Source organism: Heptranchias perlo, chromosome 5, assembly GCF_035084215.1.
Source record: "Heptranchias perlo isolate sHepPer1 chromosome 5, sHepPer1.hap1, whole genome shotgun sequence".
NCBI lineage: Eukaryota > Metazoa > Chordata > Chondrichthyes > Hexanchiformes > Hexanchidae > Heptranchias > Heptranchias perlo.
In genome coordinates, this window is record NC_090329.1 from 114576819 (window position 1) to 114603863 (window position 27045).

The 27045-nt window shown below is 40.6% G+C and overlaps 1 protein-coding gene across 2 annotated transcripts in view; it reads right to left on the reverse strand.

The window, feature by feature from the left end:
• The window catches only part of rev3l (REV3 like, DNA directed polymerase zeta catalytic subunit), a 153695-nt gene that overhangs the window by 71995 nt on the left and 54655 nt on the right, over positions 1-27045 (reverse strand). Inside the window, exons 2-10 of one of the 2 annotated variants that reach the window (XM_067985058.1) lie at positions 23131-23320; positions 19659-19733; positions 16235-16395; positions 14384-14558; positions 11018-11112; positions 10567-10671; positions 3337-3421; positions 3108-3247; positions 1927-2052 (exon numbers count right to left, since the gene is read on the reverse strand). In XM_067985058.1, the coding sequence (XP_067841159.1) occupies positions 1927-2052; positions 3108-3247; positions 3337-3421; positions 10567-10671; positions 11018-11112; positions 14384-14558; positions 16235-16395; positions 19659-19733; positions 23131-23320 (1152 nt within the window). Of the gene's footprint in view, positions 1-1926; positions 2053-3090; positions 3248-3336; positions 3422-10566; positions 10672-11017; positions 11113-14383; positions 14559-16234; positions 16396-19658; positions 19734-23130; positions 23321-27045 lie in introns of those variants that run through there. The other variant, XM_067985059.1, reaches the window with a different exon arrangement.

The following is a 27045-nucleotide window of genomic DNA, read 5'->3' on the forward strand; positions in this document are numbered from 1 at the left end:
GCTAAGTTGCTCTAGCTTTTGGGAGGTGCTTCTCCACTCAGCACGGCCCATCTTTGGGAACAGCATTGGTTAATACCAGTGTCAACTAAATATAACTTGCACGCATTCCTTCCTACTCTATGGATCAGAATCTCAGAAACTAGACCCTTCTGAAAACGGACTTGAAAGCCCACAAAGCCTTCAACTTGACGTGGCAATCTCACGTGTGTGTTTCTATTTCAATCGGAATTGGCCTTTCACACCAAAGTCACCAGAATTGGCCTCACATTGCAGTCATTCGTCTTCATCATCCTGTACGTAAGGCTGTCTCAGTGCGCTGCCCAGGCGCAGAGGGCTTCCAGACATCCAATAAAGTACCAAAAATGCCAACTCAGTAATATTTGAATCAGTCAGCTTTAAAGGCTATGACATGCTATCTGTGCAGCACATTAAAAATCACAGCTGCTGTACAACAAGATGCATTGATATAGCACCTTTAACGTAGAAAAACATCCCAAGGTGCTTCACAGAAGCATAATCAGACAAAAATGGATACTGAGCCAAAGAAGGAGATTTCATGGAGGGGTGACCAGAAACTTTATCAAAGGAGGAGGATTTTGATAGAGAAAGAGATCAAGCACAGGATAGGATATGGGCAGCAGAGTTTTGGATGAGCTGAAGTTTGTGGAGGGTGGGAGGTCAGCAGGAAAGCAATGGAAGAGTCAAATCTGGAAGTGACAAGGCATGGATGAGGGTTTCTGCAGCCGATGGGCTGAAGTAGGGGCAGAGGCAGACAATACTATGAAGATGGAAGCATGTTGTCTTTTGTGATGGAGAAAATATAGGGTCAGATGCTCAGCTTAGCATCAAATAAGATGCTGAGACAGTGGTCTGGGAGGGGAAAAGGAATCAAGGACGAAGGTGCGGAGTTTGTGGTGGGGTGGAAGATAACGTCATTGAGTTTCTTCCAGTTAAGCAAGAGACCATTCAGGACTGCATGTCAGACAAGCAGACTAATAACACAAGAGGCAGTGCAGGTGCCATTGCTGGAGATGCTTTGGCTATGATTGGATAGGTAAGAGTGGAACCATGCAAGGGCGGTCCCAAAGAACTGGACAATGTTGTGGAGGGTTGGAGGAGGAGGCGGCGGAGGCATAGTGCACCATGGTCACCATCATATCGTATCTCATTTGTGACTTTGATTAGGCTGTGACAGCAATGGAAACCCAACTGGAGGGGTTCAAACGTGGACTTGTAGGAAAGATGAGCACATATATGGGAGGCGTCAACATGTTTAAGGACTTGAGAGGAAAGTGAGGTTGGAGATGGGCGGTTGCTTGAGGAGCTTTTTGAGGAGGGGGTAATATGATTGTTTTGAAAGGGAGGGGAGGGGGTCAGTGCCTAAAGAGAGGGATTAATTTACAGTCTCCGCTATCATGGGGGCCAGGAAGGAAGTTGGGTGTTCAGCAGTTTAATGGAAATGGGGTCAAGGGAGATGGAGATGGGTCACATGGACAAGATGAGGTCAGAGAGGGCATGAGGAGTGACAGGAGAGAAACTAGAGAAAGATGTGAGTTCTGGGCTAGGGCAGGGGGGTGGCTTGGTGGGCAAGGCGAAGGTGCAGAGGCAGCATTCCTTCCCCCCACCTCTTTCAACTTAACTACTTTATGGAGAATGGAACTGCAGCTTTGAGCTGAAGTATTCCAAGGAAGTATTAGCCAATAGTCTCTGAACAAGACTGATTTAATACCAATACACTAACTGCTGTCAATGCTGTAGTCTCTGCTCCAGCATCAGTTTTAAAGACAACCAATATGAGGTCGTACTAATGTCTTATCCCCTACATCAACAAGAGCGTTTTGGATTAAACCCGTTTACACAATATTGACTTCAATTTTGCCAGAAATTTCTATGACACAAAATGGATGTTGAACCTTACATACTCACTTAGAATTGGAGATTGAATTAACCTTTGTGATAAGGGGTGGAACGTCTGACTATTCTCCATTATGTTTAGAATTGTTTCTTCATCAACTATTGCTTCTTCATTCTCTGCATTCCCTTGACTCATCCCTGTTGCCGGGGTGGGGGAGGGAGGAAAGGAAAGGAAAAATTCAATTAAAAAAGCATAATAAACTTATGGTAGCTCACTGAAAAAAAAATGTAACCAATAAATCTATTCTTGATAATTCCAAGTCATTTTTGCACTAAACAACTTTGATTTAAGAGGAGCAATCTATACTGCAAAGCTGTTAAGAAAATATAGCGCAGTTTTATTAATTATTGCAAGAAAAAAAACTTTGAAAACTTTCCCATATTTTTCAGTGAGCATTCCTAGTGAACTAAAGCTATTAAACAGGAGGTAGCCTAACTAAAGGAGCCAATGTATGTGATTGTTTGAATATGATGTGGAGATGCCGGTGATGGACCGGGGTGGACAAATGTAAGGAGTCTTACAACACCAGGTTATAGTCCAACAGCTTTATTTGAAATCACAAGCTTTTGGAGCTTCCTCACCTGACGAAGGAGAAAGCCTCCGAAAGCTTGTGATTTCAAATAAAGCTGTTGGACTATAACCTGGTGTTGTAAGACTCCTTACAATTGTTTGAATACAATATGAAGTCAACTTGTAGTGGTCAATAGTCAGAAACCTAGCTTACTCACTCTTTAGAATGAGTGTCTCCATGAATTTAGCCACAAGTCAGCACCTTAAAAGGGTGAAGTTGTGTAGCTAGCCCTCTGAAAGAGGACTTTAGGGCAAATGATGTTGAAAAGATCATCTTAGTATTAAGGTATATTGTTCAGTTAGAGGGAGCTTTGGTCTCCAACTTACTAGGTCAGATATAGTACAAGTCATGATTAATATCATTTGGTAGACTTGTCCACTTTGACACTACTACCAGCACCAACATTCTTCAATATGAAAACTACAAAATTCACAAAGATTGAAATTGTGAAGCATTACTGAAATAAGTTAATAGTCAAATACATATAGATGGACAGTATTATGATACAAATCTTTCCTTTTAGCTATTAAGCCTGGCAGAACAGGTAAATTAAAAATACAAGTCACTGATGTTACAATAAATGGCAGTTCAGATCCAATCTTACTAAACAGTCTTTCATACTTTGCTCGTCATTATGTATCTCAACCAGATTAGCTGGTGTATAGGAAAGGGCTGCAGGTGACAATGCATCCATATGCAAGGTCACGTTTGAAGGGAGCATTTCAAACTCTTCACTTTCATCCACAGATTGTGACAAAAACCTGGTTCAAAACAGCAAAGAAACATAGTTTTAAAACCTTGATCAAAATGATAAAAATATATAAATATGAGGAAATGGGTAGCTTCTTACGCAGAATTGTTATTTAGCTGCAGAATCTCCTTTATTCTGCACTGGAAGATCCTTTCACTCTCGGTTACTTGTACATATCCGCGATCTATAAATAAAAGTACAAAAGGCCATGAGAATGTTTGCCTACAAGTAATTCATTGGATGTGAAGTACTTTGGGTCATAGAGGAAACATCACTTCTGGTTCTTTTGCCAATAGAACAATATGTACAATACTGCATGCAAACATTGGATATGTTCGATTACATTGTAAAGTCATTTTCATTCTTTGAATAGAAATGTTCTCCACATATTAGGTTGTTACATAAGGTTAAATCTCATGGGATCCAAGGTGAGGTAGCCAATTGGATACAAAATTGGCTTGACGACAGAAGACAGAGGGTGGTTGTAGAGGGTTGTTTTTCAAACTGGATGCCTGTGTCCAGCGGTGTGCCTCAGGGATCGGTGCTGGGTCCGCTGTTATTTGTTATTTGTATTAATGATTTGGATGAGAATTTAGGAGGCATGGTTAGTAAGTTTGCAGATGACACCAAGATTGGTGGCATTGTGGACAGTGAAGAAGGTTATCTAGGATTGCAACGGGATCTTGATAAATTGGGCCAGTGGGCCGATGAATGGCAGATGGAGTTTAATTTAGATAAATGTGAGGTGATGCATTTTGGGAGATCGAATCGGGCCAGGACCTACTCCGTTAATGGTAGGGCGTTGGGGAGAGTTATAGAACAAAGAGATCTCAGGAGTACAGGTTCATAGCTCCTTGAAAGTGGAGTCACAGGTGGATAGGGTGGTGAAGAAGGCATTCGGCATGCTTGGTTTCATTGGTCAGAACATTGAATGCAGGAGTTGGGATGTCTTGTTGAAGTTGTACAGGGCATTGGTGAGGCCACACTTGGAATACTGTGTACAGTTCTGGTCACCCTATTATAGAAAGGATATTATTAAACTAGAAAGAGTGCAGAAAAGATTTACTAGGATGCTACCGGGACTTGATGGTTTGACTTATAGGGAGAGGTTAGACAGACTGGGACTTTTTTCCCTGGAGAGTAGGAGGTTAAGGGGTGATCTTATAGAAGTCTATAAAATAATGAGGGGCATAGATAAGGTCGATAGTCAAAATCTTTTCCCAAAGGTAGGGGAGTCTATAACGAGGGGGCATAGATTTAAGGTGAGAGGGGAGAGATACAAAAGGGTCCAGAGGGGCAATTTTTTCACTCAAAGGGTGGTGAGTGTCTGGAACGAGCTGCCAGAGGCAGTAGTAGAGGCGGGTACGATTTTGTCTTTTAAAAAGCATTGACAGTTACATGGGTAAGATGGGTATAGAGGGATATGGGCCAAGTGCAGGCAATTGGGACTAGCTTAGTGGTATAAACTGGGCGACATGGACATGTTGGGCCGAAGGGCCAGTTTCCATGTTATAATTTCTATGATTCTATGATTCTATATTACTAGGTCACCAGTGAAGAAAATCACTGGAACAAACATCAGATAATTTCTGATGTCAAGACATACTTATATAATCGTCCCTTGCTGTACCATTTTATGGGGATTTCTTGTCACTTTTCTTCAACCATATAATTCCTAACATTGAGCACAGCGTGCTTTATTCATTTAAGACTTTCCTAGCGGCCATAAAGTTTTCCACTACTATTTGAATTTTACTGTTCAAAGGCCAAGTTATTAGGTAGCTATCCAGAGGGATGCAAAAAACCATTCCCCATTTGAGAGATTAGCTTAGCAGAAAATATCTAAGGAATGTCCAAGAAACTCAACTTACTTGGCTAGTAATGGGCAGTGTGTATTCTCTACTTGGTTTCTCCAGTATGCTGGGAATGAGGGGAAATGCTTACAGAAACCTGTTGTATCAAGGAAAATCAGGCCAGGGAATCTAGAACCTGCAGTTTCTGTACCTGATACAGAAGCAACAAACCTGCTGTTGGGACTATGTTTAAATAGGTCTACTTCCAAGTAACCCTATGAACTTACTCTACTTGTGAAGAGGCATCATTGCTCAATTCAACAGAATTTTATTACCCACCTGGCCAGATGTAAAGGAGAGATTGACACAAGGCAGTTTTAGAACCGATTAATAATCTGAAGTAGAGAGCAAAAGGAACTCTTGACCCATTGATGAAACAAAATTATTGAACTGATGAGCTTCTCCATCCACAAGTGCACAGGTAAGTTCCAAACTGGACACTGAAAAGTATACAACTTCAAAGTAAATGCTATAAGTTACTGCCAGTTGACGCGTCACAGACTTCTCCAGAGTTTGTTTGCAGTGAAAGAGAGTCTCCTATCTTAGCAGATCCATCTTCTATCACGAAGTGGAGATCTGAATACAGCAGTTTTGTCTATACTCTTTAAAAACAGGGCATCAGAGTCACTGTCTCAAATTCAACTCAGGGGCATGGCTACATGAACCACTTGTGACATTAGTAAATTTGATAAACTTCGTAAGATCAGTCTGCAACACTACACGAGATCTCAACTCCAGCCATAAGACCGAGGCCTTTCAACACAAATCAAGGTTCTGAATCCCCCTTTACATCAGGAAAGCATATGGGAGTAGGAAAGTTATTTCTAGAGCGGTGTGATACTAAGCATCTTTGAAGGAAAGACCCCGTGAAGACTTTGGGAACAATTTTTTTTTTGCTTTACGAGAAATTCCAGCTCTCAAAGCAGTGAGCAATCTCAGCAGACCACTGAGTGGGAGCCCTACTAGTCAATTGTTTAAATATGGATAACTATAGAGGTGCTAAGCATTAGAGAGGATTCAGAATTCAGTGTGACATTAAGTGTAAATGAGCACCTGGCATTCACAGCTTTTGAACTGACCATAGTATTTCACGAATAGCTACAGACCATTTCAAATCTCCCCTTAAGAAATTTAAAGGTCAGAAATTTAAGTTTTCAGAAAATCTCTAACTTTGGAGGATGAAGCAACGCAAGCAGGGGGTGAAAGTTGACTTGGGCGGGGGCGCAAAACTGGCGATATAGTATCTATATGTGATAACGCCCACGATGAATCTCACCCACAGGATCTTTCCTATCCTGGTTTGCTAACAGCTAGTTTAACATATACGGCGAGAAAAGATCAATCTCAATCAACAGAACGCCTCAAGCCTGGGCTCCACAGCTGGTCTAAATGTGATTCCCCTGAACTTGAGGTAGCCCAAATCAATTCCTTGACCTGGGCATATGTGATGAAACTGCTTCGCTGGCAATGGCTTGTTTAATGAAGGTGGTCCCACCCTCTTGGCTCGCTGAGACAACGACGACTTGCATTTATACAGCATCTTTAATGTAGTAAAATGTCCCAAGGCACTTCACAGGAATGTTATCAAACAAAATTTGACACCGAACCACAAAAAGGAGATATTAGGACAGGTGATCAAGCGCTTGATCAAAGAGGTAGGTCTTAAAGGAGGACAGAGAGGTAGAGAGGCAGAGAGGAGGGAATTCCAGAGTTTAGGGCCTAGGCAGCTGAAGGCATGGCTGCTATTGGAGACTGGAAAGGAGTCGTTGATGTCAAAAGAACATGGTGGGCCACCACTTGGAAGCATTGTTGCTACACTGGAGATTCTGGTAGGGGACCTTGAGCCCATAAATGGGGACTCCAAATAGCCTTAGCCTGTGAAAGAGATGATCAACAGATCAGCCAATGTTTTCCTGAAGGTTCTGCTGATGTATCATGTATGCCTTCAACTTGCCAAAATCCTCTAGTAAGCAAGTAGTAAATATTAATCTTCATGTAGATTGGCCATGACCACATCTCAATGAGAAATAAGCAGAACAGCACGGTGGTGATGAATCGGCAAAAGATAATTGTTAGATCACAGTTGGAGTATTGTGCGCAGCTTTGGGTACCCCATAATGAAAGGAAATCAGCCATGGAAAAAAACATCAAGTAGACTCACTAAGATAATACCACAATGACAGGATAGTTATGGTTTTTTAAAAAACCATATTCATTGGAGAGAAGGTTAAGGAGGATCCAGTAGAAGTGTTCAACATCATGAAAGGGCTTGAACAAAAGATTTGTTCTGATAGATGTAGTACACCATTTTGCAAGGAGTATAAACTCTAGAACTCGCCCAGAAGGAATTTTTTTCACGCAAAGTGCTATTATGATAAGACATTTCATATCCTAAGTGGCAGAATTAAACACGTAGGAAAAATATTGAGAAAAGTGACTGACCGTCAAAAATTTCTATAATTCCATTTCAGAAGACCCAGTTAGAACAGTTATCCTATGCACTACATAATTTTTGAAATTGGTCAAATTTCTGCTCAAATCAGAGGCGGTCAAGACAGAATCCTGGGAGATCTCGAGCTGAAAATAAGGTGAAATCTAATTTTGCCGTGATTCTGCCTCGTTTTCTCCTGGTTGTCATTTTCTGGTCAGAAGATTCCACCGCCGACACTCACCTTTCCAGCACTAACTCACTTTGCCTCGCATTCAACTGCATTTTGGACAAACACCCGAGTGTCATACTGTCTTAACTGGCAGATTACTCCAAATGAAGATTTCCACCCCTTTAAATACTAGTTTAAAGTTTACCAGACACCAATTTATATTCATGCCATTCACAATGCTGGTCTGGCTTATTTTGATGTAATATTCTGGTTTACTTTTTACATACACCTTTTAATACTTTATATAAAGGTCTTCCCCTAACTTTCCACTCTTCAAAATGTGGAGCTTAAGCTTTTCTAATATTTCCTTAGTTAAACCCATTTACGTTCGGGATAATTTTTCTTGTCTGTGCTCTCTTGACTAGACATTGAAATTGGTATATCTATTATTACTCCTAGGTTCCCATCCAAGTATGTGTGTTGATTCAATTCCATTCATTGCGTACTTATGACCTGCATTATTTCTAGTGTCCATTGTAGGCAATTGAGGAAACCTCTAATGGTGGTGAAGGGGGAAACTCTCCAGTGACTGAAGTCTACCTGACACTAAGGAAGGCCTTTGTGATGGAAGCCAATAATTACAGCCCAGGACATCATTGCAGTAATGCTTAAGGGCAGCACTCTCTGCCCAACCATTTTCAGCTGCTTCAATGATCTTTTCTGTCAAAGTCAGAAATGGGCTGTTCACTGGCGATTCCAGCATTCAGCTCCATTCACAACTCCTGATAATGAAACAGCCCGTGCCAGCTTACAGAAGGATGTGGGCATCATGCAGGCTCAGTTTAACAACTGACACTTGTCAAAAATTATGTTAAACTTGTATAGAACCTTGGTTAGACCACACTTGCAGTTCTGGTCTCCATATTATAAAAAGAATATAAAGACACTGGAGAAGGTGCATAAAAGGACAATACCAGAACAGAGGTTCTACCTATCAACAATGATTGAGCAGGCTGGGGCTTTTATCTCTAGAAAAAGTACTGAAGGGTGACCTGATAGAGGTCTTCAAGATTATGAAAGGGTTTGATAGGGTAGACGTTGAGAACATAAGAACATAAGAAATAAGAGCAGGAGTAGGCCATACGGCCCCTTGAGCCAATCAGGTCATGGCTGATCTTCGACTGAGATGATGTTTCCAGTTGTGGGGCAGACCAGAACTAGGGGCCAGAAATAAAAGATTGTCATTAATAAATCCAATAGGGGATTCAGGAGATACTTCTTTACCCAGAGTGGTTAGAACATGGAACTCACTGCCACAAGGAGTTGTTGAGGTGACCAACATAAATACATTTAAGGGTAAGCTAGATAAACACATGAGGGAGAATGGAATAGAAGGATATGCTGATAGTTTAGATGAAGTAGGGAGGGAGGAGGCTCGTGTGGAGCGTAAACACCGACATCGACCTATTGGGCTAGTTTCTGTGCTGTACATGCTATGTAATTCTATGTAATGTACCATGGTGCAAATAATACCCAAGTACCAGGCAATGAGCATCAACAAAAAAAGGCCCAATCAGATCCTCCCAACCTTCAAAAGCATAGTCATTGCTATGTACCCAACTAACATCCGGGGGTCACTTAACCAGATGCTTAACTGGACCAGCTAAATCCACAGCATAGTTACAAGAGCTGGGCAAAGGCAGGGTACTTTGCAATGAGTGGCTCACCTTCTGACCTTACACCCACTCACCACATACAAGGCTGAAGTCAGGAGTATGATTGAATGTTCACCACTCACCTGGACGGATGCAGCTGCAACACAAGAAGCTCATCACCATTAGGACAAAGTAGTCCACTTGATCAAGGACCCTGACATTGGACTCAATATCCACCCCCTCTATCACGGGCATACTTTTTAGAGGATGCACTACAATAACTCACTGAGCTTACTTTAATAGCACTTGCCAATCCGATGATCTCTACCAATGAGAAGGAAAAGTGCATCAAAATCATGGGAACACCAACACCTCCACTTACACACCATCCTAACTTGGACATATATTGTCATTCCTTCATTGTTGCTGGGTGCAAATTCTGGTATTCCCTACCTAACACCATTGTGGGAACACCATCAGCCCAAGGACTGCAGTGGTTCAAGGCAGCCCATCACCATCTCAGGGCAAATAGGGATCAGCAATAAATGGAGCCTTGACAACATCGCCCACATCCTGGGAGCAAAAAGAATTTAAGGGCAATTCTCTAGACCAGGCCTACCAATTTTAATGTTATATCTATGCTTTGTAATTGGAGAACAAACTGACTCTCTTGTTTATAACTGTACTTGTGGATCATTGTTCCATAATGTGAAACTTTAGTAATCTGGCCTGCAGTGAAATCCATGATAGTGGAGTAGCTCAGCAGTCCTTCAGATGCTTTCTTTAAACCACTATAGCCATGATTTCCCACTGGGTAGAAACATTCAAACCCACTAACAAATGAGCTTTACAAACAGCCACTTAGAGAAAGATCTGCATTTATATAGCGCCTTCCATAACCTCAGGATGTCCTAAAAAGGCTTTACAGCTAATGAAGTACTTTCGAAGTGTGGTCACAGTTGTAATGTAGGAAAGTTAAGCTGACCTATACAATTCATCTATCCACTGACAACCTAACTCCTTTTTCCAGCAGGCAGACGACAGCAGTGGGAGAAATGACAGAATTGAATGCTCTGGCATACATTCATGAAGTTATGTTTTTGATCTTTGTTCTTGTGCTTTATATTAGAGATTGATTTATGGGGTAGCCTTGGGATTTTCTTGTTCTTACATATCCAGTATAAGTTACAGAAAGCTGTGCCATTCTAAGTCAATGGTTACCCGGTGAATCAGATGTCTCAATTTGCGAGGACATATTGTTTTCACGACGACGCTGTTTTTCATCGTCCCATATGGCCTGCAAGCCAGGGTTTCTGCCAATCTGAGCTAGAAAAAAAAATAAACAGGAAAAAAAAGTCAACACTCCTGTCCTAAAGCCACTAACTGGACTCCATCTCTAAATCAGAACATGCACACTTGGTTGAAAAGACAAAACTGTATGAACTCAATTTTTAAAAATTAAACAGTATTTGTGATCCTAATCAATTGTATATGTCACAAAATTAAGATACTTGGGCATATTACTTAAGCCAGCTACTGCACATCAAATACATACAAAATGAAATTACTTTTTCACAAGATGCAAAGCTCATTATTTCTACATAAAATGTTATGGGGGAGAAAGATAAAAGAGCTATACAGTTTTATTCTATTAATCGCAGAAAAACAATACCTTCTATTTCTGAGCGATTTAATATATCAGCTGCAACTGCGTCCACTTCAAGCTCACAGGTGCTCCGTCTATCAATGTCCTCAAGCACTAAGGAACTGCAGCATAACCAAGAGTTGAATAAATATCTTGTGCAAATGAGAATATTTTAATCTGTATACAGTTTCTTCAATAAACCTGCACATCATACACATACACTGGGATCACAGAGCAAGCTGATCAAATACAACATCTTCAAACAGAAACTGGTTACAAATAACAATGTACTGACAGGTAGGAATTCAATATGAAGGAGCTACAGCACGAAGATAATGGACAAAAATGAATGGCTGATTTCAAATTCAATTTAAAATTCCCTATACAATATTAGAGCAGTCAAAAATGCAGGGCAAGCTTATAGTTTAAAAAAAATGAACTGCTGTGTAGAAATACCAGTGAAAATAAGCTTTCCACAGAAGGGCATCACAGGGACAAATTCTTCTGACTTGCCTGGACTTTTTTTCTTTTAACAAAAAAAGTGGGGGGGGGGGGGGGGGGAAAGAAAAAGATCTCCAGTTGAAAATATACTAGAAATGTTGAAGTAGAACAGGCCAAGACCAAATGTGAGACAAGGTAAATGCACTGACCAGAACAGTATTCTTTTATTGTTCATAATAAATATCCACATTTCAACAGCCTGACTTAGATAAGTGAGAACACCATAGTTTTCTTTCAAGAAGTTTTTCTTCAACACCTCTAGGTGCGGTCCCACCTGCAACTACCATGGAATGTTTAAAAAATCACTTGTCATCAGTGCGTGCATCCTCCACTTCAAGTCTTTTTATAGGCACCATAAAATGTTTAACTGTTCCAGTTACAGTCAGCAGATCCGAACTGAGACTCGAGCCGTAACCCCTTCAAAGCACAAAGCTGGTGGAGGGTGGTGAAAATGGAATTGAAAGAATGGTGCTTCTTCCTTCCACTCCCCAGCTCTTTTAGGTGCCCCACACCATACACAGCCCCAAAAATAGTAGGGTAGCGATCTTCTCATGTCTTCATTAATTCTAGGGCATTGAATAATTCATTAGGAGCCAATATATAGGCTGGTGACCCGGTTTCTGCCTTACCACCAGCTAACTTCTATACTCTGAAGTCACATGAGAATTGTGAACTTTATCCAATCTGCATACCACCACACTCGCTTGCCAGTCATCAGTTCTTTTTAATGCAAGCAATGTGTTGTAAGTTATGATGTAACAAAAGAAAATTAAAATTAATGCAAAAAATATTCCAAATCAGAATAGTAAACAATGAAGGTTAAGGTTTCCATTTGGAAAGGCAAGGGTGGGGAAGAAGAGGGGTCGGTATCCTCAAACACATCTCAAAGTCAATTCTAGTTATGTAGTATGAAAGCTTTGGCTTGAAGTACTGTTTCAGCCACAAAATGCTCAAGAAATCGAGGGCACTAGACCGTGCCAACACAACCGTCAATGGCCCACTTATGTCAGCCACAAGACTGGCTGAATAACTGTTCATTAGTAACATTTTTACTACTTGGTGACTGCAGCCCTAAAGATGAAGGTTCTTATATTGGCAAAATTCCTGACCAGGCTGCTGATTGACAGAATTTTACAAAACATCCACTGTTGAGTTGCTCTAGACACTAAAATCTGGTACTCAGATTGAAAAAAAAAGATTGTGACAGACATTTTCTCTACAAGACAAAATGGAAATAGCCTTGATGGGTACTCTTCAAATGGATATGAAGGTCAAAATGCCAAGAGTCTCTGACAATAACTTGCACCTAAAACACCTCTAGCACAGCAAGGTCCCACAGTGTTTTACAAAATAGGGGACGGTAGGGAGGTGGGCAGGGAAGGAGAGACGGAAATGGAAGGAAAAAAAAAGACACTAAGCAGGAGTTAGAAAGGTTAGGATAGATGACCAAAGGCATGGTTGAAGACATAAATTTGGAAGAGGGTTCTGAAGGTGGAGAGATTTAATGAGATGAGAGGGGTTTAGGAAGAGAACTTTAAACTGCAGGGCCATGATCCATGGCTGAAGGCACTGCCATCAAAAATAGAGCAGAGGGAGGAAAGTGGAGCCATGCACAGTAGGCCATAATTGGAAGAGTAGCAGATGTGAGCTTGGAGCCAGAGCTGCAGAAATGGAATGGGTTAATGCTTTGGAGGGATTTGTAAAACAGAAAAACAATTTTGATAATAAATGATGCATTGGGGAACGAGAAGCTAGTGGCAGTCAGTGAAACCAGAAGTGATTGAAGAGCTATCCAATTTGGACTAAAGACATTCTAAAGTTGGGCTGCTGGTGAATGGAGGTAGACTGAGCAAAGCCATCCTATCTTCAAGGAAAATGTAATAGAGTTATAATGATTCTGAAGTATCACCAGATGGAATTAGCCCATTTTAGAGCACGTTTTTAAAAAAAAACTTCTGGGAAAACAGTAACAGGTTCAAACAAGAAAAAACAAGGAGTAGAGGACTAGTCTGTAGGTGGGGCTCTGTGCAGTAAAGGGTTGTCCAAAATTAACAAAATTCCCAATGGGAATACATCCTCAACTGAATAGTAGGCCTATCCTGAAAATTTGTGGAGGTTAAACAAATATGGCTGATTATTTTATCTCTTAAGATACTTTGTTTTCCCTTTGCGCTATACTCAGGGAAGGTGCAAGTAGCCTACTCCGAGAATTGCCAACACTGCTCTTGCTCCAGACATCAGGAGTTGTTCAGGAGTAACCTGGGCAACTTTCCCTTCCAGGCTATCAGGAAGTCCCTGCCTTCCTCAGCATCATTTCTTCATAGTAACACAGCTAAAATGAGAACTAACCATTTGGATAAGTCAGAGGCGTGAACCTGCACCCATGGCACAGCTCCAATGTGCTGCATCAGAAAAAGTATTCCTAATCTTTTCCACAGGGCTCATAATATTGCCCGACACCTAAAATAGCAAATTTTGAAAATAGATTTAAATTTTTAAATGGGAGAACAGTTTCACCCATGTATAAATAGATACTTGTAAACAATTTTACAACACCAAGTTATAGTCCAACAAATTTATTTTAAATTTCACAAGCTTTCGGAGGCTTCCTCCTTCCTTAGGTGAATGGTGTGGAAACCTGAGGAAGGAGGATGCCTCCGAAAGCTTGTGAAATTTAAAATAAATTTGTTGGACTATAACTTGGTGTTGTAAAATTGTTTACAATTGTCAACCCCAGTCCATCACCGGCATCTCCACATCATAAATAGATACTGGAAGAGATCTTATTTGAATCAGAATACACATGCCAACTGAAGAGAAATCTAAAGCTGAAATTCAATTTAGGGTTTTAAAGAGAGGAAACCAAAATATTATATTTAGTTACTAGCTAACCTTGGTATGTTCTCTTCCTCCCATCGTACAAAGGAGCAACTCATGAACTTCTCTGTTGGTGATCCCTTAGACTTGGTGGAGACGGGGCTTTTCCATGACTTTCCATTCTCTTTGCTACCGGTGTTACTTAATTCTGAACTGGCTTTTTCAGGAGAGCATTTTCCATGTTGGTCACCTGTGGTTACAAACCAAATGCTGTTGAACTTGGCGTTTCACCATAACCAAGCACAAGTAGTGAAATGTAGAGGAAATCAAGCCTGCCTCCTACTCCATGGCACTCCAGTACTGTGTGCCATCACACTAGAGGCATCTTTTTAAGATTGAAATATAGCGGCTTTTTCCTCCAAGGACTTGCCACGGAGGAAAACTACAGTGTGAGCTGCTTTCCTGTAGTGTGGTCACATGGTAGTTGAGTATAGTGTTTAGGTGGGCTGGATGGCGTTTCACACAAAAATAGATGTAGCAAAGACTAAATACTAGCTGATAAAGAATGCTGGCATAATGGAAGATAGTTTTATCATGCCATGGTGCACTGTGTAATTTCAAAGGTGAAAATCTCAAAAAACATTTCAGAAATAACTACAAATAAACCAAACTACTTTGCATTTGTGAAACATGATAAATAGTTTCATGTAAATCTCAACCCACCAGTAAAAGGCAAATTTCAACACGGAGCTCAGTAAATATTTGTATCCTAATCATTAAACTTCAGTACTCTATTCATATAATGTTGACAATATGATTATAATTTCTCTGGTAAATTGTTCCCCTCAACATCCCCCCCCACCCCCCTTCATTTATCAACTTCTCCAACTTACCTTCAGGCACCAAACCATAGCTCCCAGCTGACCAGATGTACAGGTAGCTAGGTGTGGCCTGACTCGGCACTGGGAAATGCATGCGAATGACCAGGGGACCACTAGTCTGCTCATTTTCTCCCTCCTCCTCCACCCTTTCTTGGTTAATCCCTCTATTTGTTCTCTCCCCAACAGACCGGCACAAAATTTGTTGTAGAACATTTTAGATATGGCTCTGTATTTAACTGGTCAGTGCTATGATGTGTTAGTATTTACTGCATCTTATCACACCAGTTTTAAAATCACTTTCTGATGAGCTTGAAATGTGGGAAATAGGGAATTTAGTGAGAAAAGAATAGGTCATGTGTGGCCAGGCTTTGAACTATGTCAGCTCAGGTGGTGCTGAAGCAGGCTATCTGACTAGGATATCATGTTTTGTTCAGTCAAGATTTGTGACTAATCTTGAACAGGTTTACCTTACTATTTCACTATTATCTCAGAACAGTTATGTGATGATGAAGGTGATGAGGAACAACTGAATTTTTTTGTCACTTGAAATAGCAGTTTAGCCTATTATTCTACTCATATCAGTCAACTCTGCCCACATCCATAGACATCACATGGTATAAAAATACAAAAAGGTTTAACAAGTTTTTCTTTTACCTTTCAGGAGTTGTTTACACCCCTGGTTTGTGTACATTTACTTAACAAATGATCAAAAGCAACCCTCAGAACATGTTTAACTGGGTGAGTAATGAAGCTACTCAGCAGCTTTCAAAATGTACTTTTATATTAAATACACTTCAATTGAGATAATTTTGTAATTTTTTTTAGCTTTTGGGCACCCCTATTTCATAGACCTGTCCCCAACCAAATGTGGAGAGGCAATCCACCACTAGCTTTAACCAATTCTACTCTAGAAACTAAGAAACCCAAAACAATTCTCACCCCAACACTGGGAAGCACATTACCCAGAACCAACTAACTTCACTATTTTATTATCTTCCATGCTTATCCTAGGGCTCTTTTCTAAATGCCACTGACTGCAACTTACCTTTTCTTCTGTTTTTTCTGAATTTTACTGCTGCAAGGTGAAGAAGATTCATTCCATACAGATTATGGTCAATAAAGAGTTGCAGGAGGTAGGGTAAATGTGCTTCATATAGCTGGTAGGATTTGTTCATAATGGCTCCTCCTTGCAGCAACTCACAGACTCTAAGAAGCAATACAAAACTTTTAATTATAGTCTATCCAAACTGATCGAAATGCACTTAGAATCTCAGTACTATATTTTGACAGTATAATTGCAATAGAAACTTATTTTTGCAAATATTGCATCTTTCATGAAAACACCAGGAATTGAAAACTTTCTTCAGTGTATGTACTCCATTAGAGCAACAAAACGTCCTGCTTTCTCCCAACCCCCACTAACTTAATATACCAAAACAAGAATCTGTAGGTAAACACCCCAAGTGCCCTCTATACGCCAATATGACTATTTTCCACACCATCTATCCTGCTAGCTTTTTGGATTAAAATGATCGTAATCTCATTAATACAGTTAAATAAAAGTTGTGCAGTGGACTAGACTAGAGAATTAGATAGGCATTGCTCAAACTCATTTCACACAGGATCCTCAAACAAGAGATGAGACACTTTCTTGGCATCTGTCTGGGATGGTTTCAAATTCAAGTCTCAAAAGCCTAATGCAGGCATTACCCATTTGTTTAATTTGCATCATGAGGTAACACCACAATTCACCTTTGGCTCTGTTTCAATTCTAAATTTAAAAATTAACTAAAAATAACTTGCATAGTGCAACACTACTACAACTAAATCTTTTTTTAATTTTTAAAATTAACACCATTAGACACACCTTAAAGGTGGATTTGAAAAAAATCATGACAAATTAAAAATAATTCTGAGGAAATAACAGTGCATTGATAAAGGAAATGCTGTGAATGTTTATATGGATTTTAAAAAGGTATTCGATAAGTGACATACATAGCAGGCTTGTTAATAAAGTGAAGGCACACTATTATAGGAAGCACAGATAGGAAACTGATAGAAGGACAGAAAGCAGTAGTGGTTCATAGATGCTTTTCAGACTGGAGGGATGTAAACAGTGTAGAAATGTGAGGTAATGCATTTGGAAAGACGAATAAGAAATATACAGTATAAAAATTTAGGACAAGTTGATAGAGATTTTTTTTAAAAATCATGAGATTCTAGGTTTTTATAAATGGGGGTATAAAGTACAAAAGCAAAGAGGTAATGCTAAACATGTACAAATCATTGGTGAGGCAGCAGTTAGAATATAGTGTCCAGTTTTGAGTACCATACTTAGGAAGGATGTCAAGATCATGGAGAGGGTGCCGAAGAAAGTTAGAAAGATGATACTGAGGATGAGAGGGTTTAGTTATGAGGAGAAACTTGGGGTTCTTTTATGAGATTAGAGAAGGTTAAGGGGAGATCTGATCAAGGAGATGCTGACCACACAACTTTCATTCCTTGCCCACATGCTAGCTGATATTTTAAATGTGTTGTCGCCTCCCAATTCAATGACCATCTTTTCTGCACCTCCACGTTTAAACCTCTCCAATCAGGTTTTCACCCCTGCCATAGCGCCGAAACTGTCGATCAAAGTCACAAATGACGTCCTCTGACTATGTGCACGATCTCTCCTCATCCTACTCGATCTGTCTGCAGCCTTTGACACTGTTGACCACACCATCCTCCTCCAATGCCTCTCCTCCGTTGTCCAGCTGAGTGGGACTGCCCTCACCCGGTTCCACTCTTACCTATCCAGTCGTAGCCAGATAATCTCCTGCAATGGCTGCTCTTTCCACCCCCACACAGTTACCTCTGAAGTCCCAAGGATCTATCCTTCGCCAGTTTCCACTTCTCATCTACATGCTGCCCCTCAACACCATGCAAAGACATAACATCAGGTTACACATGTACACTGACAACACTCAGTTCTATCTCGATCCCTCCACTGCCTCTGGTGTCAGGCTGCATGTCCGACATCCGGTCCTGGATGAGTTGCAATTTCCTCCAATTAAACATTGGGAAGACCAACCATTGTCTTCGACCCCTGCCTATAACTGTAACTTTCTCCAGCCCTACAACACAGTGAACTCTGCGTTACTTCAACTCTTGCCTACCATTGGCAGTCGTTCCTTCAGCCATATAGATCCCAAATTCTGGAATTCCCTCCGTAGCCTACTGTCTATCCACTTCACTTGTCTTTTAAGACGCTCCTTAAAACTGACTTAGTGTCAATTTTTGTCTGATTACGCTCCTGTGAAGAGCCTCAGAACATTGCGACTGCATTAAAAGGAGCTATATAAATGAATGTTGTTGAGGCATTCAAAATTAACAGTTCTGATAAGGTGAAATATTTCTACCGATCAGTGACTGGAGGGCATAAATTTAAGATATTACTAAAAGAACAAAGGGAGAGCTCAGGAGAACTTACTTATTTTTAAACATAAAGGCTTGTTAGGACATGGAGAAAGTGGTGGGAGCATAAACCATAATGGCTTTTGAAAGGGAAATGGATAAATGTTTTAAAAAGAAAAATTAAAAAATGGTAGGAAAAGGAACTTAGCGGGCAATTCCTCCAGAAAACAGATAATGGACCAAATGGCTTTCTCCTATGTGTTAAATTCAATGACATTCTGATTTCCCAATAGAAGTTAGCAACAAAACAATGCATCTAATAGCCCTTTAACATCACAGTGAAGACTATGCTTGAAAATATTCATACTTGCTGATCTACACAGATACTCTCAATCGGGAAGGTGTGGAACCAGAAAAAAAAGTTATGAATCAAAGTTTTCAAACCTCAAAACCACTTTTAAACAAAAGTCCTATTAATGCTGCAACACTGTTAATGAATTTAGAAGAGTATGAACTCAGATCTAAAAGGCCAAAATTCAATCTCCCAAAGAGAATTAGGAACTCCATTTGATTAATTATGTCCATTTTTAAAAAAATGAGCCTGTATTAATTCTACATTGAACTACATCCTTCTTACAATTTGTTTTCATTTTGAAGTTGGGGATTTGATCATTTTAAATTGAGCTCAAAAGAATGGAGAGGTTTTTTTTAAAAAAAGGACAAGTGGTGTGAATAAAATACCAGGCTTATTGCAGAAAAGAGTTATACAGGACAGGTCACTTTATATGGCAAGGAAGAGGATGCAGACACTATTTCAATGGGTGGGATCACTTAAAGCAGACACTGATTCACCCTTTACCTTCAAAGTAAAGGTATAGCTCAGGACAGTTATCAAATGACAAGTACATCCAACATATTTTCTTGTCTCACTACCATGACATCAATCTACCTAAAAGTAGTTCCATAACAATAGTACAAATGCTGTGCTCATCATGTAAGTGTAATTAAGTTCATGGTTTAATAATAATTGAAATGCAACTTGCACAGTATACACTTAGTTATCTTTACTGTACCTTTTAACCATCAAAGGATTGTACAGGTAAATCTTCATGAATTGCTTTTCTTTCTCATGAAAACCATAAAAAGGCCTGCAACACAGTAATATAATTTTAACCATTTTATACAAAGCGATGAGTGTAATGCCTATTATTAGTAATAGAGAGAGAGAAATAAAGAGAAAAGGCACGTGTTTCCTAGTAGGAAAATACTTCAATTTTAACAAAATGTGAAATGGCCCTCTGAATCCGTCTAGCCTACTGCAGAAAATAAATAGGTTATACTCCAACTCAATTTGTATAGAACTGTACATCACAAATGGAACATTTTATGGTTTAACACATCAAAAACCACAGTACTAAAATGGAATTTTAGTCCAATGCAGAAGGTCACACCAGCTGTAAAGTTTCTTGCTCTATATCAGAAGACTGAAGTTTCTACCTTTACTTAAACCATCAACAGCTGAAAGGTGAGATTCTGTCAGTCTTTAAAAAAAAATAGCTCACTTACTGTGACTCTTAAAAGCAGAGGTATAGAAGTGTTCAAAATCATGAAGGGTTTAGATAAAGTAAATAAAGCAAAACTGTTCCCATTGGCGGAAGGGTCGAGAACCAGAGGACACAGATTTAAGACGATTGACGAAAGAACCAAAGGTGACATAGGAAACATTTTTTTTTAATGCAGCAAGTAGTTATGATCTGGAATGCACTGCCCTACAAGGGTGGTGGAAGCAGATTCCATCGTGGCTTTCAAAAAGGAATTGGATAAATACTTGAAGGGAAAAAATTTGCAGGGCCACGGGGAAAGAGTGGGGGAATGGGACTAACTGGATTGCTCTTACAAAGAGCAGGCATGGGCTTGATGGGCCAAATGGCCTCATTCTGTGCTGTAGCCATTTTATGATATTACACTGTCGAAGTAGCTTTATTAATCTGTACTAAAATAACTACTTAACCCCTTAACTTGCATTAGCTTATCTGCCTATTCTGATGCTTTGCAGGCACATAAAACTTGCATTCTAAAGCAGGGCTGTGTCCACCCCAAAAAAAATCTCTGCCAAGTCACTTACAATTGTACTTTCAAGCTGGCCCCCATGATAGATGACATTGTAAATGGTTCTCTCCCTTCAGGTACTGTACTCATCCCTTTCAAAACAGCTATCACTGCCCCATCTCCAACCTTCCTTTTCTCTCAAGTCCTTGAATATGAAGTCACCTCTCAAATATGTGTCCATTTTTCCTGCAACTCCATGTTTATTTCTCTTCAATCAGGTATCTGTTACTCCCACAGCACTGAAAGGGCCCAAATCAGTCACAAATTACATCCTCTGTGACTGACCTTGATGCACTGATCCTCCTCATGCTCTCTGCAGCTTTTGACAACTACACCATCCTCCTCCAATGTCACTCATTAGTAGTCCAGCTCAGTGGGACTGCTCTCGCTTGGTTCCACTCTTACCTATCTAATCGTAGCCAGAGCATCTCTAGCAATGGCTTTACTTCTTATTCCTGCACTGTTACCTCAGCAGTCACCCAAGGATCTGTCCTTGAACCCCTCCTCTTCCTCATCTACCTGCTGTCCCTTGACGACACATCCAAAGACATGGGGTCAGCTTTTACACAGACGTTGACGACCAGCTCTACTTTTCCCATCGCCTCTTTTCACCCTTCCACTGCCTCTGTGCTGTCATACTGCTTGGCCAACATTCAGTCTTGGATAAGCCGCAATTTCCTCCAGCTAAATATCAGGAAGACTGAATCTGTTGTCTTCCGCCCCCACCACAAACTCTAACCTTGCTACCAATTTCATCCCCCTGCCTGGCCACCACCGCAGGTTGATCCAACCTATTTACAACCTCAGCGTCCTATTCAACCCTGAGCAGAGCTCCTGACCCCATTTCCTTACCATCGTAAAGAGCACCTACTTCCACCTCTAACATCTGCTGCTAAAACCCTCATCCATGTCTTTGTTACCTCCAAGCTTAACTACAGGTGTCAGCCTTGGCTGAGCGGTAGTGGTCTTGTCTGAGTCAGAAGGTCATGGGTTCAAGACATAAGCACATAATCCAGGCTGATACTTCAATGCAGTACTGAGGGAGTGCCGCACTGTCAGAGGTGACATCTTTTAGATGAGATATTAAACCAAGGCCCCATCTGCCCTCTCAGATGGACGCAGAAGAACCTGTGACACTATTCGAAGAATAGCAGGGACGTTCTCCCAGTACACTGGCCAATATTTATTCCTCAACCAAAATCTCAGATTATTTGGTCTTTATCTTAAAAGTATTTCATTAGCTTTAAAGTGCTTTTGGACGTCCCATGGTCATGAAAGGTGTTATATAAACACAAGTTCTTTCTTTTATTCCAATGCTCTCTTAGCTGTGATCCTCTCCTCCACCCTCCATTTAAAATTCTCATCCTTGTGTTTAATGCCCATCATTGCCTTGCCCCTCCTTATCTCTAACCTCCTCCAGCCATACAAACACCCCTAGAACACTGGCCTCTTGTGCATTCCCCTCCCCTCGTCCCACTACTGGCAGCTGTGCCTTCCACTGTCTAGGTCCTACATTCTGGAATTTTTTTCCTAAACCTCTGTCTCCCTCTGTTAAAACCCACCTCTGACCAAGCCTTTAGTTACCCCTCGTAATATCTCCTCCTTTGGATCGGTGTCCATGTTTGTCTGATTGCACTTGTCAGAAGCTATATACATGCAAGCTGTTTCAATAAAGTATTTCGCCCCGAAGTTTAAATAACTACTAGCCAAATGAGATACGATTCCCCCCTCCCCCTACCTCCCATGGTGATCTAGTGTTTGCAGTACACTCATCTGACATTACCAACATGATTCATTAGAAATAGTCATGCCTAGATGTTAAACAGGAGGCAGCCAGGCTTGGCTCTTCGGCTAGTACTCAAATCTCTTGAAAAGATAGACCACCCCATTTACTTCCTTAAGAGCGGCTCACCTTTTAAGCTGAGCATGCTTCTGGTTGCCTGCAAACACTTGAAAAGGTGGCCTCATCAAGGAGGGGGGATAAATTCATATATGCTGCAAGGTGGATAAGTGTACTTTTCTTTTTTGGGGGGTGGGGGGGGGAAAATGATGAAGGGTGAGCTATAGATTCCATTTTTCTAAAATTTACCACATTAGCTGGCCAACCGCAGTTGCAAGAGATTTTTCCATATCCCCTTCAATTATTTCCTAATTCTAATCTCGTCTCCAGCCAGTCTGTTGGAGCAAGGCACGTCGGTAAGCACATTGTAACAATGCAGCTGTACATAACCCCCCAATCACTTGCACCCTGGTCCAAGGCTGTTCTTTGGATCATCCACCTGAAAAGCTCCTGGAATGGTTGTGGACATGTTGCTATCATCAATTTAAAAAGTAATTACATTTTGGAATTTATAAAATCGGCCACATTGTTGTAGGCAGAATTGTATTATTGATTTCACCAAAAGTCCACACACACAAACAAATAACTTTACTTACATCCCAGATACAAGTGACACCCTGAACACATGCTGGACTCCGGAGGAAGGATTGCCCAAAGATACATTTAGTGCTCGGTCGATGCTAAAAGCCAGCTGACGAAGATGCTGTTCTGGCTGTTGTCCGTAGCCATCGTATGGAACATAAAGGTATGGAAACGTGCCATGCAAATGGAGACAAGTCTTCTGACCTAGAAACAGAGGCAGAAGAAATCATTGCAAATTTTAATAAAAACAAACAAGCTATCTAACCCTCACTAGAAAACGAACTGAACAGTAGTACTCACGATATTTTATACCTAGCAACTTTAACACATTAGTCTGAAACACCAGTACAACGAGCATATATTTTAAAGCTACTACAAATCGGTACTTTTCCATCCGAGGGATGCACGCACGCACGCACACACACACACCCCCCCCCCCCCCCCCCCAGTGATGACGCTGGAAAACACCTGCAGTCAGTATCTGCCCACAGCAACACAGTAGCAATTGAGAACGCTGTGGCTGGTGGGGAATTGAGCAGTTTCCAGTCACTGTGGAGCTACACACTGAAGCTGCAATGCACTGTGCCATTACCCAAAAAAGTTCAATTGATTCCACTAATCACTGTATAACATACAACTGCGGTTTAAAGCCATTCCCAAAAAGGTGTACTGCTCAGAGTTCACTCCACCTGGCTGTGAAAAGTTGGTTTCAACAGAAAAAGATTAGGCATCATTTCAAATGATAAGTACATACCCTAAGTGAACATTACATTTGCAGCAGTCACTAATTAACTTTATTTTTGATACAAAATTGATACAATACATTATATATTTTTTCAGAACTTTCTCAAGATCTTTTATAGATGTGAATCATTAGGATGTTTGCTCACCCCAAACAGTAGAACTATAGGTCCACTTTGACTAAACTTTAGGCTTGTGAAGGTACAGCCTTCACAACCACAAGTGATAAAAGTACAAAGGTTCCATTGTGCTGTCAAAATATCTGACATCTACACCTAATGATATGCTTACTGTATTCAGTCTTATGATACACCATACATATTTTTTCTTTTGTAATTCTGTTTGGCAGCAAAAGCACCATTTTGTCTTTTGAGGTGGCTCCTGTACAGACAAGCAAAGGAGTACTTTAGGATAACTCTCAACATCTTTCATCTCCCTCAAATTTTTTAAGCCACTCTTGCAAACATTACAAGTATACCAATCTGTAGTCAGCTTCTTGAATAGAATTACCATTCATTCTTCCCTATTTCAGTTCCATACAACTGAATGGTGATATTGTAAATGAAAATAAGAAAATGGACATGTTAAATAATTATTTTGCATTTTTTGAAGATGATAGCATGCCAGCCACTCCAAGGAAACTAATTCTGAATCAGGGATGGGGACTCACCATAATGAATGTAAGCACATTAACAGTAATGAAGAAAATAATGGCATTAAAGAGTGACAAACCCCCAGGACCAGATGATTTCCATCCCAGGGTTTTAAAAGGAAGTAGGCAGTAACATGGCAGCTGCCCTAACTATAATCTTCCAAAATTCTCTCGATTCAAGAACCATGCCCTTAGATTGGAAAATTGCACCTATCACTCAACTATTTAAGATGTGGAGATGCCGGTGATGGACTGGGGTTGACAATTGTAAACAATTTTACAACACCAAGTTATAGTCCAACGATTTTTATTTGAAATCTACAAGCTTTCGGAGGCTTCCTCCTTCCTCATTTACCTGAGGAAGGAGGAAGCCTCCGAAAGCTTGTAGATTTCAAATAAAAATCGTTGGACTATAACTTGGTGTTGTAAAATTGTTTACAATTGTCCACTATTTAAGCAAGGTGAGAAAGAGAAACCAGGGAATTATAGACCAGTTAGCCAAACATCTGTTGTCAGGAAATTACTAGAGTAGAGTGGGAGAACCGTCATCACACGGACTGCAGCGGTTCAAGGCGGCTCACCACCACCTTCTCGAGGGCAATTAGGGATGAGCAATAAATACTGGCCTTGCCAGCGACGGCCACATCCCGTGAACGAATAAAAAAAGTGACTGAACACCTTGAAAATTTTCAGCTGATCAGCATGGATTTGTAAAGGGCAGGTCATGCCTGATGAACCCGATTGTCATCCCTTCAAAAAATTCAAAGTAGTGGACAGCGGAATGTCCATGGATGTTGTTTATATGCACTTCCAGAAGGCATTCGATAAAGTCCCTCATAAGAGACTGTTAGCTAAAGTTGAAGCTCATGGAATTGAGGGCAAATTATTGACCTGGTTAGGAAATTGGCTGAGCCGCAGAAGACAGAGTAAGGATAATGGGCAGGTACTCAAATTGGCAGGATGTGACTAGTGGTGTCCCACAGGGATCTGTGTTGGGGCCTCAACTATTCATTAACGACTTAGATGGCAGGATAGAGAGCCACATATCCAAGTTTCCCAATGACACAAAGATAGGCAGCACTGTAAGCAGTGTAGATGGAAGCATTAAATTACAGAGAGATATTAATTGATTAAGTGAATGGGCAAAACTGTGGCAAATAGATTTCAATGTAGGCAAGTGAGAGGTCATCCACTTTGGACCAAAAAAGTATAGATCAGAGTACTTTCTAAATGGTGAAAAGCTCAAAACAGTGGAGGTCCAAAGAGACTTAGGGGTCCATATACTTGGATTAAAATGTCATGGACAGGTGTGGAAAATAATCAAAAAGGCTAATGGAATGCAGGCCTTTATAAGACCATGAGATAGGAGCAGGAGTAGGCCATTCGGCCCCTCGAGCCTGCTCCGCCATTTAGTAAGACCATGGCTGATCTGATTTTTACCTCAAAGCCATTTTCCCGCCTTTTCCCCATATCCTTTGACTCCCTTGCTGATAAAAAATTTGTATAACTCAGCCTTTAATGTATTCAATGACTCAGCCTCCACAGTTTTGGGGTAAAGAATTCCAAAGATTCACGACTCTCTGGGAGAAGAAATTCCTCCTCATTTGTCTTAAACGGGCGACCCCTTATTCTGAGACTATGCCCCCTAGTTTTAGATTCCCCCATGAGGGGTAACATCTTCCCAGCATCTACCCTATCAAGTCCCCTCAGAATCTTGTATGTTTCAATAAGATCTCCTCTCATTCTTCTAAACTCCAATGAGTATAGACCCAACCTGTTCAATCTTTCCTCATAAGACAACCCTTCCATACCCAGAATCAACCTAGTGAACCTTCTCTGAACTGCCTCCAATGCAAGTATGTCCTTCCTTAAATAAGGGCACCAGAACTGTATGCAGTACCCCAGGTGTGGCCTCACCAGCACCCTGTACAGTTGTAGCATGACTTCCCTGCTTTTATACTCCATTCCCCTAGAAATAAAGGCCAATATTCCATTTGCCTTCCGGATTACCTGCTGTACCTGTATGTTGACTTTTTGTGTTTCATTTATGAGGACACCCAGAACCCTCTGTACTGCAGCATTTTGTAGTATTTCTCCATTCAAATAATATTTTGCTTTTTTATTTTTCCTCCCAAAGTGGATGACTTCACATTTTCCCACATTATATTCCATCTCCCAAATTTTTGCCCATTCGCTTAACCTGTCAATATCTCTTTGCAGATACTTTGTGTCCTCATCGCAACTTGCTTTTCCACCTATCTTTGTATCATCAGCAAATTTGGCCACAAGACACACTGTTCCTTCATCCAAGTCATTGATATATATTGTAAATAGTTGAGGCCCCAGCACTGAGCCCTGCAGCACCCAACGTGTTACAGGTTGCCATTTTAAAAATGACCCTTTTATCCCGACTCTTTATTTTCTGTTAGTTAGCCAATCCTCTATCCATGCCAGTATATTACCCCCAACATCATGAGCTCTTATCTTGTGCAGTAATCTTTTATGTGGCACCTTATCGAATGCCTTTTGGAAATCC